This window comes from Panthera tigris, chromosome A2 (assembly GCF_018350195.1).
Source record: "Panthera tigris isolate Pti1 chromosome A2, P.tigris_Pti1_mat1.1, whole genome shotgun sequence".
Taxonomy (NCBI): Eukaryota; Metazoa; Chordata; class Mammalia; order Carnivora; family Felidae; genus Panthera; species Panthera tigris.
In genome coordinates, this window is record NC_056661.1 from 82,153,985 (window position 1) to 82,171,120 (window position 17,136).

At 36.6% G+C, this 17,136-nt stretch overlaps 1 protein-coding gene across 1 annotated transcript in view; it reads right to left on the bottom strand.

Annotated features, from left to right (window-relative positions):
* Positions 1-17,136, bottom strand: part of MAGI2 (membrane associated guanylate kinase, WW and PDZ domain containing 2) — a 1,321,708-nt gene that overhangs the window by 455,338 nt on the left and 849,234 nt on the right. Inside the window, exons 5-6 of the mRNA XM_042965265.1 lie at positions 15,771-15,981; positions 3,028-3,107 (exon numbers count right to left, since the gene is read on the bottom strand). Of these exons, the coding sequence (XP_042821199.1) occupies positions 3,028-3,107; positions 15,771-15,981 (291 nt within the window). The remainder of the gene's footprint in view (positions 1-3,027; positions 3,108-15,770; positions 15,982-17,136) is intronic.

Genomic DNA, 17,136 nt, shown 5'->3' on the forward strand with positions numbered 1-17,136 from the left:
ACCACAGATTTTTGGCAGTCTTGCAATACTAAGGAGAAAAAATATTTTTATTTTTACTTTTTTTAAGTTTATTTATTGATAAATAAATAATTGATAATAATTGAGAGAGGGAGGGCCCAACACAGAGCTCAAACTCAAGGCATGAGATCATGACCTGAGCCAAAATCAAGAGTTGACACTTGAGCTACCCAGGCGCCCAACTGAGCTACCCAGATACCTGAAAAACATTATTTTTAAAATACTGGAATTCAAGGGGCATCTGGGTGGCACAGTCAGTTGAATGTCCGACTTTGGCTCAGGTCATGATCTCACAGCTGGTGGGTTTAAGCCCCACATCGGGCTCTGTGCTGACAGCTAGGAGTCTGGAGCTGCTTCAGATTCTGTCTCCCTCTCTCTCTGCCCCTCCTCCGCTCATGCTCAGTCTCTCTCTCTCTCAAAATAAATAAACATTAAAAAATATTTAAAAAATTGGAATTTAAGATCTGCCAAGAGGAAAGCCCCACACGAACACACTAGGTCTGGGTTTGTCTTGTGGATCAGATTCAGTCTGCCCTTATTTTCTGTATGCTCCATAAATGAGGAACAATTTATATACTTTTAAATGGCTGCAAAACAAAACAACAAGAGAAACGAATTTTGAAACTCAAATTCTGAAACTATAGGAAACTCAAATTCTCTGTTCACGAGAAAAGCTTTATCAGAATACATCCATGCCCTTTATTTATATATTGATTTTGCCTTTTTGCACAATGAGTAGTTACCAGACTGGATGACCTGCAAAGCCTAAAATACAGGCTACCTGACCCTTTACAGAAAATGCTTGCTGACCTGCAATAGGCTGTTTGTTGAAAACCCTGGGCAAACATCCTAAGAACAGGAACAAACCAGAGATAAATTGAGTCTTACCAAAACTCAACCCAACCTCCTACTGGCCCGACTCCAGACTGGATTAAGGAATCAGCCTCTACTCTATCTCACTGGCATAAGAAGGATAAATCTTTGCTGGAGAAAGATATTAGCATCTTGAGCCTCTATAATTTTTTAGACACATTTTACACACATTTCACCATTCAGAAAATGACTTTGTTTGGTCTGAGTGGAACCGTGATACATGTAAGAAGCCTGACTTCAGTGGTGAGCGCAACAAAAATGCATTAACATCCAACATTGAAACATGCAATTTTAACCCATGTTTAAAAAAAAAGAAAGAAAAAGAAAACAGAAGTAACAGTATTACCTAAAAGCACTTTTCTTGGCAAGAAAACTTAAAATATGTGTCTGGAAAATACAGTATTCTAACTAAGTAGATGTTAATTACCATTGTAAACCATTCCAATAATATATGGAATAAAACCAGAAATTATTCATCTTGTAGAGAATGAAAACAAATAGTAATTGACCAGTTATAAGTCATTGTGAACAACAAGACTGTATTCTAGGGCTTGGTTTTCAAAGATATGTACTTTATAGACGCTGGCATCATATTTTAGGTATCTACCATCCTGAGAAGGCAGACAAGTACAGATGTGGGAAAAACTGGTAACACTGGAATACTATAATTATGCAATGTCTTTATGTCTACATCTCTCCCAGAAGTTTTAAATTTCATTTTAATAGCTTTTTCTAATGAAAAGAATAACTCAAAGGAACGAGAGAGCTGAGAAGTTCAATATGTCATAGAAGTGCAAATTGTTAAACTCATTTTAGTTAGGACATACTAAGGCTTTACATCTGTGGCAAAAGTAAATAGTAACTTCCATATATAACAGATCAGGCCATTTTAATTTATAACCTATCACAATTTGCAGCACATGCCTTACTGGTGTCAATGAAATATACAACCTAATGGTGCTCGAAAATCCAGGGCACATAATAATTTTATGTGATTCAACCACCTGCAGTGGCACTATCACACAGAAGGCACACAGATATAGCTATGACTATAAAATATAACATAGACAGTGATTAAAAACTGGATATTTATGCATCAAAATATGTACACACAAATTGTATACTGTAATTTTTAATTTAACTCAGTGTATAATTAGAAATGAACAATGCCAGCATAATATTACCTGAGAGTGCCAGAATTAACATTAAAAGGAAAGGACTTTTAGAATTAGAGAATTTTTAAAAGGTGGACTTTTTAAAAACTTTTTTGAAAGTTTAAATTCTCCTCATCACTTTCTCCACCTTTAAGAACTCCTCAATGATAGATGCATCTGAACAGGGCTCTGATAGCTTGATGAGATAAAGGCTTGATTGTGGTCAAATAATAAATCATCAGGAGAGTATGCTATTTATCATTTTAGCTAAACTTGAAGTGTTCTTTTAGCATTAAACTCGATATCTTTAAAAATTATAAGTATTATCTAGAACAGACTTCATCTAAATAATTTACTAATTTCAAAACAAGGGTTACACTCATGTAATCCTCAAGATTGTTTAAAAGCATTCTTCACATACATGAGAACAGTCAATTTCTAAGCAAGTTAATATTATTACATTGCAAACTAGAAAATACTAAGGATAACCCAGGACATTCATGCAATTGGCTATTTTATTTAAATGTTTGATTAAAAGAAAGTAGCCATGTGTATGTATAGATCGTAATAACTAGCAGAATAACTAGCCTCTGAACACAAAAATCCATATCATTTATAGTTCCACAATAGTGTTTCTCTATACATCATGTTTGATTCCAGTGAAAAGATCAGAGTCCTCAGAGAGACATACTGCAAACAAAAAGTCCTTAGAAGGTGGTGGAAAGTCAGGCCAGGAGTCAAAGAGAACCAACAGAGATGACAGAGATGTGATATCCGGCACAGTCTCCTCAGAGAGAAAAAGGAAAACCACATGGCACTGTTGAAATGCCGCGTCAATTCTCTCTCCTATCTGAGCATTAAATATTACATCTTTAAAATTGGTTCCACTAGATTATTGCTTCTTTAGATGAGACCCTCCTTTAAGAAACACAAACATTCTCAAAGTGCAACGCCGAAACATCATAAAAACTTAATAACCTACCATTTTCTTTGCACTCTTCTGGAGGTTTAGCCTTTTTCGCAAGTCGTGGATCCAGCCATGATGTTGTCTTTGTGTTATGGCTGAAAAGAAAAGAGATCACTCTGAACAGACACATACTGAAAGGAATCAAGTTTATTCCTTAAAAAAAAGGTGGGGGTGTTAGTCCAACAAAATTGCAATCGATACACTTAATTTGCTTACTGGTTCTAAGTAGCCCTGAAGGAGGTGTAAGAGTAATTGTGCAAGGCAGCTGTAAATTTGGCAACCTCAGCTCCCTGTCCTCAAAGCAGCTATTTTTATTAAAATCAACTAGAATGTTGCCAAGTTAACCTCATTGAAAATGCAGAACTCATCCAGAGCAAAAGGAATTTATTACAAATACAGGATTCTCCAGTTGGAAGAGCACAGTTCGCAGGCTCTGATACTGTTTCCTCACTTTTGCAAAATAATTATTTTCATCCTAAACCTGCCCTTTTCATAAATAGTTGTTTTGTTACTCCTTAACTACCAAGCTGGCAGAGGCAGTATAAAAGTGATGAAAATTACAGCATGTTCTTGGGATGCCTACATTTTCTCAAAAAGTGATTAATAGCAATTGCATTAACCCATATTTAGCTGTCTTCCGTCTAAATACTTCCAACCCAGCTAGGAAGGTAGAGGATAAAAATGTCTGTATTCTAACATTTCTGGAATGGAATTTCTGGTAATTAATGGTCATTTTAATGACATTTTTGTTTTGAAAAAAGAAAGTTTTCTGGGAAGTCTTCTGTCAGAAATTTTAAAAACAGAGACGTTTTTAGAGCAATGTTTCTTAAAGAGGTCCTACAATCACCTGCATTGGAATCACCTGGTGATTAACAATACCTATTCTGCGTCTTCATAGAACTACCAAATCAGAATCTTATTGGCAAGCGCTCCAGGTGATTTTTATGCATACTAAAATTTGAGAACCCCTGAAAAGCTCAAAACTGCTCTTTGGAGCTAAAATCTTGACTGGGTACAGCTGTCTCAAGTGATCTCATCTACCAATGGATGGATTATCAAGGATGTGACATTTGTGAGGGCTTCAGAAAAAGAATGAACAAAGTCACAGGTGTGGAAAGTTTGAGGTTTATACAAGGAAGAGTCAAAGGGCCAAAAAATGTAACGTGAAAGAGAAAAGTAAAAAATCCTTTAGAAATAGAAATTAAAGCTGGATAATAGGAATATTTGAACACAACTGTAAGAAAGTCAGGTGATAACGATGAAAATCAAATAATAGCTTCACATATATTTTCTCTCTCTTCATTGAAATTTAACCATGTTTCTCATTGTGTCAGAGCCATAAGTGTTAGCTAGATAACCAGATGAACAAATCTCCACTTAAAGCAAAGGTCAGAAAATTCTCCCAAGCAGTTTACTTAATAGCAAACTTCTAGAGTCCAGGTGTCTATCTCATGAAGATAATTTCAAGGCAGGGAGGAAGAAAAGGAGGAGGCAAGCTGGGCAGTGGGGAAGCAAGTCCAAGGTGTTTCTGCATATAGTGGTTTTTTGGACAAACATCCTGTCTATGTACAGAGCCATCGTCTGATTTGAAAACTGAGACATTAAGATCCTTGGGTCATCAGGTCTCTGTTCTTGAAGAAGATTCCCTTTTATTTCTGACTTTCATGTGTAGTAAAGAGAAAATACTCTCCCTCACTTTCTTCACATTTAGGAACTCCACCATGATTGATGCCTCTAAGCAGAGCTCTAATAATTTGATCAGATAAAGGCTGTGAATTTGGTCAAATTATAAATCATCAGGAGAGTGTGCTAGCTTCTGTTTTCTCCCAGTTTGACCTTTGTAAAGTCTGACGGTGCTTTATTATAGAGTGTCAGAAGCAACTAAAGTATTGTAGACACTTTTATCTCATTCTGGTCCTCATTTATAGTCATGTCAATACCATCTAGTCTTTTCCTCTGAACTAAAGACACACATGGAAGGATATTATGATTACCCCAAATATGATAACGGACTGAGTTCAGTGTTTGCTGCTCCCATTTTGAAAAAGACAAATTCACTTTAAAAAATATTCTTATAGAGACGCCTTCAATTCAGTGTGTGTGTGTGTGTGTGTGTGTGTGTACGCACGCGCATGCATAATGTGTAAGGTTTGCTCATGTTTGTGTGTTTATGTGTTAGGGAGAAATATTGGGAAGTGGGCAAGGAAAATAAATTTCCCTTCTTTTTCCACACATTTGCTTCTTCGAAATCCTTCCTCCATTATGGATAAAAGTCATTTATTTCTAAGTGTGTAAGACAAATTCACGAAAGCAAACACGTCTATGGTGAAGTATTAAGGAGCCATTACTAAGCCATTACAGGAAGTCAAATTACCATTTTTATATCACACCACCATCGGTCTCAAATACTGGCTAATTTTGTAGAAAACTGTGAGTTTCCTAGCTTTCCTGAGTTTCTGCAAAGCATTTCATTACAGGATGATTTCTTCGAGGTTGAACTAGCATTAATGGTATATCACTTTAATACATTTTGGCAGATGGAGTCTCTTATAGTTAACGGCATTTTTAGCTGATCGTCTGAAGTGATTCTGAAAGAAATGTGGGTAGCAGTCTTAAATATCACATGAAGATACAGTGCAGTGTTTTTCAATACTGACTCTCCCCAGCCTTGTAATTTGCGTGCTTCTTCAAGATGCCTTACAAAGGGGATATTTTTAATGCATTTGGGAGACAACAGAACAAGTGGCTTTTCTACTTCCCTTAAATTATATATTTTTAACCTCAACAATTACCTTTGAAGATAGGATTAAACATTGGACGGGAAACAGTGTACTAAATGGGATCACTGAGGGACTTTTCACAATCTACATACCACGTTTCCTCAAGTTTGAGGATATGATTTCCTTTTACTTCCACTGCTAAAGTAGATTCAAACAGGACATCAGTTTTCTGTGTCTATCAAATTGTGTGGAACACAAATGACAAGACGGTAAGAGGCTAATCTTATATAATCTTATATTCTGATACTAGTTTCTTTAACAGAGACACATACACACATATATGCTGCATTTGTAAAGAACTTTTTTTTCCCCTAGCTGGGGAATGGAACAAATATTTTCTAGGAGTGTTGAATCATAATATCCTACTACTGTATGTATTTTTATGGATATAGTTAATGTAATGATCATGAAAATTGAGAGATTAAGTGAATGCAAGTCAGTAGCTACTCAAGTTCAATCAATGCCATATTAAAAAAATCTGGATAAAAACCTTAATAAATGGTTTACCCAAACTTTTCCCTGATGTTAAACTATATAATAAATCTATCTGGAGGAGTGGAACAAGCCAGAAGTGGAATTTCATTCAACTCCGTAATTCTAGTTTAAATTTGTAACAGAATGGTCTTGAAGATGTGATAGGCTGACTTATAATGAATTAGAGATTTCTGTATTTTTTTTGTAAGTTTAACCTTTGACAAACTGACAAAAGCAGCAGGTTAAATAATAACATCTTATCTTCCTGGGGAAACATTCTTCTCACACAGAAAATGCTTCACCTCGACAGCAAAAGCCACTGACGTTATGGTGCATACACCTTGCAAAGTTATTATCGTGTAACATTTCCTGATTGTCTACTTGGTCAGGGACTGTACTAGAACTTTCATACTCATTACCTCATTTAATGCTAATGAGCCTTTTTGGCTACAGATTTTTAACTCCATTTTTATAGGCAGAGAAACAAAAGTTCAGAGAAGGTAAGCAACTTGCCCAAGGTTATGAAGCTAGTATGTGAAACCAAAAGAGGTAGCATTAAACCCAGATATATCTGATTCCCAAGTCCAAGTTCCTTTTTCTTTAAGTTTATTTATTTATTTATTAAAAATTTTTAAATGTTTATTTAATTTTGAGAGAGAGAGAGAGAGAGAGAGAGCAAGTGAAGGAGGGTCCGAGAGAGAGGGAGACACAGAATCTGAAGCAGGCTCCAGGCTCTGAGCTGTGAGCAAGAGCCCGATGCAGGGCTCGAACTCACAAGCCATGAGATCATAACCTGAGCCAAAGTTGGGTGCTTAACTGACTGAGCCACCCAGGTGCCCCTATTTATTTTTGAGAGAAAGAGTGAGTTTGAGCAGGGGAGGGGCAGAGAGACAGGGAGAGAGAGAATTCCAAGCAGGCTCTACACTATAAGCGCCAAGCCCCATGTGGGGATCAATCTCACAAATTGTGAGATTGTGATCTGAGCTGAAATCAAGAGTCAGATGCTTAACTGACTGAGCAACATAGATGTCCCCCCGAATCCAAGTTTCTTATGCTCTGAAACCAGAGGCATACTAAACCTAACATTTTGCTTTTTACACTGAATTGCTTTATCTCACTCCCTTGGAGAATAGTCAAAGATCTTTTTTTCTCAGAGCCTTTGCCAATAGTTTGGAAGTGGAGACATTTATCTCCTGTTTGAGGATAGTAATCATGACCTCAGAACCTTTGTGTTGAATGCCTTGTACTTAGTAGGTATTATATTAAATTGCAGGTGCCTAGAGATGAAAGAGAGAACTTGTGACTGAGGAGGCACAGATAATATCACTGAAAACATTTTTTTCCTTATAAACTTGAATTTTCCATTCAGATCACTTTCAAGTCAAATGTTCTCCATTCAAATATGAATATTTTTCCAGGGGGAACTAAGCTGGTGCCATAGTAAGAAGACCCTAGGCTTGTCTATCCCTCAAACGCAACTAGATAACTATCAAATAATCCTAAATACCTCAGAAATCAACCTGAATATTTTCCCTAAAGTCTTAAAATTCCTGATTTATATAATCTACATATAAATATTAGGTATTGGAAGCTATACTAAAGAATTAGGTTAACAAAACTGCTATCAAATGGGTGGAGTGTTTTCATATAGATCATGCCACACTCTGTCGTCCATTCCATTCTTTCATTGTATTTTCCCAGACTATAAGCCCTTATCAGTTTCTTATTATACATTAAGTGGGTCCTTAAGGGTGGTCCAATCTGAAAGTGTCTGTAAGACATATCCTCCTTCTATTCATCTTCTTTCTGTTTCCTTTTCCACTCCTGTGTCCTACTTTTATATTGCCACCTAGATCAAAATGTTTTCTTTCTCTCTCTGTCTTTCTTTCTTTCTTTCTCTCCTTTCTTTCTTTCTCTCTCCTTTCTTTTTCTTTCTCTCTCTCTCCTTTATTTTCTTTCTTTCTTTCTTCTTTCTTTCTCTTTTCTTTCTTTCTCTCTCTTCTTTCTTTCTTTCTTTCTTTCTTTCTTTCTTTCTTTCTTTCTCTGTTTCTTTCTTCTTTTTTATAAAGAGCACAAGAGAGAGTATGCTCAAGACAGCACAAGTGCAGAAGGGGCAGAGGAAAAGAGAGAATCTCACACAGGCTCCACAATCAGCACAGAGCCTGACGCAGTGCTTGTTCTCACCATTGTCAGATCATGATCTCAGCCAAAATCAAGACCCAGAAGCTCAACTGACTGACCCACCCAGGTGCCTCTAAAATAATGTTTTCAATACTGCACAGATGTTAGATGATGTTTCACTAACTGAAATTTTATTAGTGGAATAAAAAACTTCTATTATCAAACATACTCCTTTGTTGCATTTTCTCTAAAAATATCAACAGACTTAAAACAGTTACAAAACACTGAATTTAAAAAAAAAAAACCTCCTACAGGAGTGCCTCGGTGGCTCAGTCAATTAAGCATGTGATTCTTGGTTTTGGCTCTAGTCATGATCTCATGGTTTGTGGGACTGAGCCCCAAGTGGGACTCTGCCCTGAGCTCAGAGCCTGCTTGGTATTCTCTCTCTCACTTTCTCTCTGCCCCTCCCCCACTCATTCCTTCTCCCTCTCTTTCACTCAAAATAAGTAAATAAACATCAAAAATTTTTTTAAAAAATAAGTAAAAATTCCTCTTACAAAGCCAATTCTGAATCATAGCCTTTAACTGAATCATAACTTTAACTTTACATAGTCAAAATGTATTTTCACCTGAGGAATACTGTATCAGAAGAATAATCAGAGATTGAAGTGAATGATATTTGACTGCATGAAGCATAATCTTTTGAACAAGGTTTAAACAAGGTCCAGGTAAATATTTTATTGTCTATTGGACAGTTCAAAATGTGTTTGGATGTTAAAGTTTCAATAGCAGGTGTCATACAGGTTCAGAGACAATAATCACAGAGATTACTGACTACATTTTACATAATTTTAAAAATAAATGTTAGTTATTTTTTTTTAAGTAATCTTTACACCCAATGTGGGGCTCAAACTCATGATCCTGAGCCAATATGAAGAGTCACATGCTCCACCAGCTGAGCCAGCCATGCGCCTCTAAGTGTTAGTTCTTAAAAGTATATAAATTGATTACATTTTATATCATAGACAATGAAATCCTCAGGATGGTGACATCATTTTCCAGAAGACTTTCTCCTTTATATCATATTTCCAAAAAGAAGGTTACAGGGACTGATTGGATACATCTAATTGATACTGAACAGTAGGAGCTTTTTCATTCAAGGATCCATTTTTTCATAGTACTACTATTTTTCCTCTTTATACTTGGTAATTTACATACAAAGTTATTGTCAATGACCTCTATAATGGTTGTTTCTTAAATAATATTTTAAAATATCTTATTGATCATGTGAATGTGTGAGTTTGCCATCATATTATCTTTCATATGTTTAGAAAACATTTTTTTTTAATTTTTTTAACGTTTATTTATTTTTGAGACAGAGAGAGACAGAGCATGAATAGGGGAGGGTCAGAGCGAAAGGGAGACACAGAATCCAAAGCAAGCTCCAGGCTCTGAGCTATCAGCACAGAGCCTGACACAGGGCTCGAACCCACAAACCATGAGATCATGACCTCAGCCGAAGTCGGACGCTTAACCGACTGAGCCACCCAGGCGCCCCTAGAAAACATTTTTGAGAGGTTTTATTATAAATATAGTTTTGGATATTGTGACTGTGAGCTGCATACAGTTTTGTTTAAAACATATTATTTTCTGTCTGGGGATTGCACTGGAATCTTGTGTGGCACAAGAAAAAAGAATATGAAACAAAATCAATATCTCTACTATTTTGTAATACAAATTAGAGAGAGTAAGCACAGACCACATTTTGTGACTGGTGGGAATGTGCCGAGTTGAGGATGTGAAAGCTGGAGTTGCTGCACCCCCAAAAATTGATTTTGCTTTTCTTTCCAATAAGTTTCCCAAATATTCTCTCCACTATTTCATAAATAAAAGTTTTTAATTTGTTTGAAATGGCAATCAGTGATTTACTGAACACTTGAGGAGATACAGAAACATGAACACAGGAGGAAACAGATTATATGTGTGTCTTCCTGAGAATTGAAAAGCAAATTCATCCTGGACAGTGATTTAGGAAACCATGCGCAGCTATGACATTTTTCACAGATGTGATTTTCAGTTTCAAAAGCCTGCTTTTAAAAATCTATTATTTAAGATGACATAGCGTTCAGTGCCATTCAGGGAGATGGTAGTAAACAAATAGGTTCTTGTTGTCATTTTGTTTTTTGCCAAAGGAATAGCAGTCTCTTTTATGTCACTAACTAAACTGACTCCCAAACAAAGAAGGAATTTAATGGGATTCCCAAAGCATGTCAATACAGATTAACCCTATGGTGTCTCTGCTTTATGGAACATTTAGCCTCTGGAATGGCGAACTTCTGGCCAAGAAACCTATAAACAAATACTATTTGTAATATGAAAGTTTACTTTAATTTCAGCCAATGTTTGTTTATATGGTAGAGGTAGTATGGGATAATGGCAATAGCTGTGCAAGGTGACAGGACTACACGACCATAAGCATGTTAATTTCTCCAGGGTGCCTCAGAATCTCTATGAAGTGGGGTGTATCAAATGCTCACAAGGTGGCTATGATATAATATATACAGGCACCATGGTGAAATGATTAAGAGCAAGGATGCTGGAGAAAGACTTGTGTCCACAAAAGTATGAATCTTGTGAGTTTTGCTGATGACTTGCATTCCCAGGGTTTATTATTATTATTTTTTAAGTTATTTATTTATTTATTTTGAGAGAGGGAGAGAGAGAGAGAGAGAGAGGGAGGTGGGGAGGGGCAAAGAGAGGGAGACAGAGAATCCCAAGCAGATTCTGCACTGTCAGTGCAGAGCCCAACGCGGGGCTTGAATTCACAAACTGTGAGATCATGACCTGAGCCGAAACGGAGAGTCGGACGCTTTAACCAACTGGACCACCCAGGGTCTCTCTATTCCCACGCCAAGCATATGGTATGTGTCCTACAAAGATGTGTTGGGTAAATGGAGTCAAAGCATCTTGGCTTTGTGAATTCTGGAATATGTGACCACAAACAAATTACTTACTTCTGCAAGCCTCAGTTTCCTAAAGTGAGAATTAAATGAGCACGGCATAAATGCCTCATATATTAGCTATTACTGTTCGGGTAACCTGAACACAGCCTGAACAAAGCTGGCACTCAGTATGTGGTAACTATTGTTACTAATTTGAATTTACAATCAATATGCCGTCTATTTTAAAAGACATTATTAATGAGGGTGATATTATGAATTAAGGAAACTACTCATTTTAAACAATATTATTCATTGCAGAGTCTTTTGAAAATTGCTCAACATAAGACATTATGAATACTTTTAACCATGTTTAGAGGAGAGCATTCACTCACAGTTTAAAATTCCATTGCTTAAAAATGCTTTCTCACATTGAGGAGGGCACCTGTTGGGGTGAGCACTGGGTGTTGTATGGAAAGCAATTTGACAGTAAATTTCATATTAAAAATAAAAATAAATAAATAAATCAAAATGCTTTCTCAGATGTTAACTTTTTCTCATTAAATATCACTGTAAATAATAAAAGGAATCAGCGTTGATACATTCATCAAAGGAAGCAGTTCTGAAAAGTGTGGGAAATATAGTTGACCCATGTGTTCAGTACCAAAAACAACAAAATAACTTCTCACCTTCTAAATGTAAAACTTGTTATGTATTGAGATATATAAAGTATTTTGTAATACTGCATAAATCAATAACTATTTTAAAATATTACTGTACAGAAGACCAAAAAAAATTACTCACTATCTTAATTCAAAAACCCACAGTACATATATATATATATATATATATATATATATATATATATATATGTTTTTATTTATTTTTGAGACCGAGAGAGACAGAGCATGAGCAGGGGAAGGGCAGAGAGAGAGGGAGACACAGAATCTGAAGCAGGCTCCAGGCTCTGAGCTTTCAGCACAGAGCCCGACATGGGGCTCGAACTCACAGACTGTGAGATCATGACCTGAGCTGAAGTTGGATGCTTAACTGGCCGAGCCACCCAGGCACCCCTGTATATTTTAAATATATGTTTAAATTAACATTTCAGCAAGGTAGAGTTCCCCTCTCATATTCAGAAATATATACATATGTGTTAGGTATTTATATTTATATATTTAAATTTTATACACAGAACCACAGGGTCCTTCTGCTTTGTTTTCCTTATTTTCTGTTTTATCACAATCTTCATCTCACAAGAGACAGAATTCAGTCAAGTGTAACGAGGGGTGCTGCCTACCAAGGGAGACCTCCCTGTAAATGACTCTCACAATGTTGCCAGAGGGAAATTCTCACTGATGCCAGCTCTTCTTATTTCCCAAATCTATCTATCTTCCCTTCTGTCTGTTTTATCTTTCTCCTAACTTACTCTACTTGCCTTTCTGTCTTCTTTCTTTACCTCAACTTTGCTCCAGGATTGCAAACTTTTATATTACAAATACTATTTGTTTTCTAAGTTTCTTGGTTAAAAAATCCTGGGGCCTACCATGGGTTAGTCTCTAGATTATTGTCCCACCATGCTCCTTCTCCTGTCACTGTCTCCTGCTCTATCAGACTGTTTCCAAGGGTCTTTTATATTTACAAAAGAATTCATTGTGGTATCACTTAAAAGGCACACAAAGGTCAATTACAGCGGGCTGAAATGCTGATTTTGTCAAATGTAGTTAGGAAGGAGAGGGGCATTCCAGAACAAAGAGTGAAAGCAGTCAGGAGGGAATCAGGGAAAACTGAGGGAAAAGTAAAGCAGAGTGGGAGTGACACGCAGGCAGAGAGAAAGGAAACCACAGTGCAAGTGGTAACGGTGTGGAAATGAGGAACTAGATGAAGAAGACACCGATCCCTCCCTAGTCTGATTTTTGAGCTCATTGCACTGAGTCTTGAGATTCAAATGTAAGCGTTTCAAGAAATGAACAGATAGGGCTTGGAGTGGTCCATGGGGAGGCTGGAGTGGGGGGTGTCTTCATTCTGTGGAGAAACCTTTAAGAAGGGTATTTGCAACTGTCTTCTACAGGAATCTGCTTCCCATCACACTCCCATTTCAGTCTTAACTCAAGGCATCTTCATTTCCCTAAACTCTGGGTGGGTCTCCCCATGATCAGCTTTCTTGCCAAAATGAAATTGTCTCCTCTTTTATATCTTAATTGTCCACTTCAACCTATCTCTACTCCTCTTGCTCATTCATTCTTCCCTGAAGTAACAGGAAGAAGATAAACAAAGAAAACCCCCTGCCTGTCTTTCAAAAGCACTAATGATCTAGGAAATGGAAACAGAGCAATAATGTCACAGGATTCTCTAACGAATGCTTACTTCTCTAGTAGGGTCTTCTCACTAGCCCTGATAAACTCAGGGACTGGGTCTTTGTAACAAAAGTTCCTATACCTGGAATGCTGTGTCTACACATTGCCAACTCTATGTGACCTCACCTTCCCTATGATGACTCTTTTTATTACTTAAGTCTGTTCAGTAAGTCCTTCTCTGCATAGTATCACAAAACTCAGAAATTAGTTGTCTGCCAATTGTTTATGCCTCTCTTCCCCAAATTGAACAACAGATTTCAACACTAAATTTGAGAACACGAACAACATCTCATGAATCTTTGAATTCTGACACTGGGTGACTCACTAGAGTATTAACAGAATCATTTTGGTAGATTTTCCCAAGTCCTGACAAAGGCTCATCATTTACTACATACCATGAGCACAATTTCTGTCTTCCAAAGCCCGTTTTCTTCACAATCCCAAAAATCTGACATTATTTAAAAGAGAAAAGATCATTTTGTAATCACAAAGATTTTTATAATTGAATTATTGGAAGCCTTGTAAGGAAACAGTTCTTTAATCTACTTGTCATGCTGGTTTTCCTTTACTAATGCCACATACCCTTATTCCCCCTGTATTATATAATAAAAAGTGTATATTATCAGTCTCCTTCTTCTGAATATTAATTTTCCTGAACATCAATGCATGAACTCACATCTAGGGTTTATCCTTTGAATGATTCCATGCTGTACTTATCAATAACAAAATTATGTTTTAGATTTAAATACTTTTGAGCATTTAAAAAAATCTATATGACTTTCTCTTTCCCAATTAACTGATAAAAGATATCTTTGGGTCATTGGTTATAGCAATAAAAATAATGCAAGAGTTTTTTTTTTTTTTTAATTTACAAGATCTGTCAAAAGGTGAATAGTAGGGATTCATTCTCTGCAAATCACTGTATTTCTCATCCCATGTTGGAGTCAAGCAGAGCACCAAGTAATTACCTCATTATACATTCCCTTGGACACATGTATCAAAGTTCCCACCTTCACATGAGAATTAAATATTGGTATGTGGTAACATTTCAATTTCACAACTGAGTTCTGCCTACAGAGATCTAAGTCACAAATCACTCCAGGTTGGGTAAAGAATCCAGTTTTAATATTTTTTCTTGAATAATCAGAGTTTACACATTTTTATCTACTGTCAGCCCTGAAAACTTCAGATTCTATTAATTTTTCTGTTTGAGTCTTGTTTGAGGGAATGTGTTGAAGGAATACGTGTTGCTCATTTACAATATTTTTAGTTTTTATTTTTCCTAATTAACCTTTTGATTGTCTTATGCACATCAACAATTTAATTTTGTGCTGAGATCTTCACCTTAGGAGTTTTTTTTTTTTAAATGGTTCTACTCCTAGAAGATAAAGAAAGGAAAACTTTACTAACAGTATTGGTAATAAAATATTTTAAAAATCAGTTTGGAAAAAAAGTCCAAAAAGAAAGAAAAAGATTAGGTTGAGTCCATATCACCAGGGAGTTCAAGATTAGCATTTCGGTTCCTTTGGCCAGTCATAAAGATGGTCAGCAAAAATAGGATAAAATTAATAAAAAATGAGTGTGATGAACTATACAATACAAAACCAAACAATTTTATTGACATCTGACCTCTGCGTGAAGACCTTGCAATGTTGCCTTTTGTGACAAGTAAGAATTTTGCACTAAATAGCCGCATAATTAAATGTGATGGAGGATGTTTCCAGCAATCTGACTTAAAAATGGGATTACCTCATTTGAACTACACAGAAATCTTGACAGGGTAGAGTAAGCATTTCCCATGACAGGTAGATTATGTCTAACTCAATAGTAATGCCACATAGAGATTTACCTTTTTAGTCATGATTATAACAAATTTTACAGTGTAATTGTCTCATTTGATTTATAGCTATAATCTAGGACCCTTAATTGTATTAAGGCACTGTCCATTATTCTCTCACAAAGAAGAAAGCTAATAGCAGAAACAGTAAAATTCAGTATTTTATTTTGACCAATGTCTCTATGTGCTACATCATTCCTATACAGCTATGATCTTCATGGCAACACCCAAAGAAATGTGTGACACTCACTCTATGAAGTAGACTTCACCCTTCTCTGTATAGGCCATTTCCCAGTTATCAGGCAATGGGTCTGACTCCTCATTCTCTTCAGGTTTAGTTGGTTTTGCATCATCCATCTGCTCCTTCAGCTCTTCAGGCTGACTGTATACTGGTGCAGGATAAGGCTGGGAGGGTGTCTCCCCTGAGGGACCTGCACTCTTGTCTTCATGTTCACTGGATTCTACAAGAGAACAAGAGCATGCGGTCAGTCACTCTAGCCACAGTAACTTCTCAGTGATGTGGAGTATGATGCACCAGGGTAAATAAGCTCTAGGAATAGGAAAAGCATCATTGCGAACATCTCTGACAATGATCTCTAGGCCTATCTGAGTTCCCCTTTCACTTCTCATTCTTCTCTATCCTTCATCTAATTATTGCTGATTACTGAACTGGAGGACCATTTCACAACACAGGTGTGGTAAGCAGAATAATGACTCCTTAAAGATGTTCACATCCTACTTCCTGGAACCTGTGAATGAATGTTACCTTACATGGCAAAGGAGAATTATCAGATCTGATTAAACTAAGGGCCTTGGGATTGGGAGATTATCTTCAATTATTTAGGTGAGCTCATTGAAATGACGAGCGTCCCTAAAAGTGTAATAGGAAGACAGAAGAGGAGGGTGAAGGGGAGATGTGACACTAAAGAATGGCCAAAGAGATACAATGCTGCTGGCTTTGAAGATAGAAGGGGACCAACCAACCACAAGCCAAGAAATGTGAATGGCCTCTAGAAGCCGGCAAATTAAGGGTATAGATTCTCATCTAGAGCTTCTAGAAAGTAACACAGTCCCATTGACACTTTGATTTTAGCCCAGCAAGACCCATGTCAGAGTTCTAACCCACAGAGATGTAAGACAGTAAATCTGCATTGTTTTAAGCCATTAAGTTTTTGGTAATTTGGTATAGCAGCAAGAGAAAATTAATACAACAGAGTAAAACCTAAAAGAGATACATATATTAAAAGTAATTGGTAACAGGCTTGGAGGACAGACCCAAGAGTCTGAACATGTAGGTAGCACAAGCTCCAGAATGAGGAAAAGGAACACATAGAGAAGAAATAATAACTCAACAACAACAAAAAAAATAGAAGAAAATTTACCTAAGATGAAGAAACACTTGAGTTTGCAGACTGAAATGGTTCACTGAATCTGACGCCAGATTAATGAAGCACATAGACTCCTAAACACATCTAGGTGAAATTTCCAAACTCCGATGTTAAAAAGCAACTTTAGTAGCTCCTGCACTGAAGAAACATGATTACTTACAAAGAAAAGAGGAACAGAAGAACATGAGATCTTTCATCTGTGATACTCTAAGCTCAAAGAAAATAAGG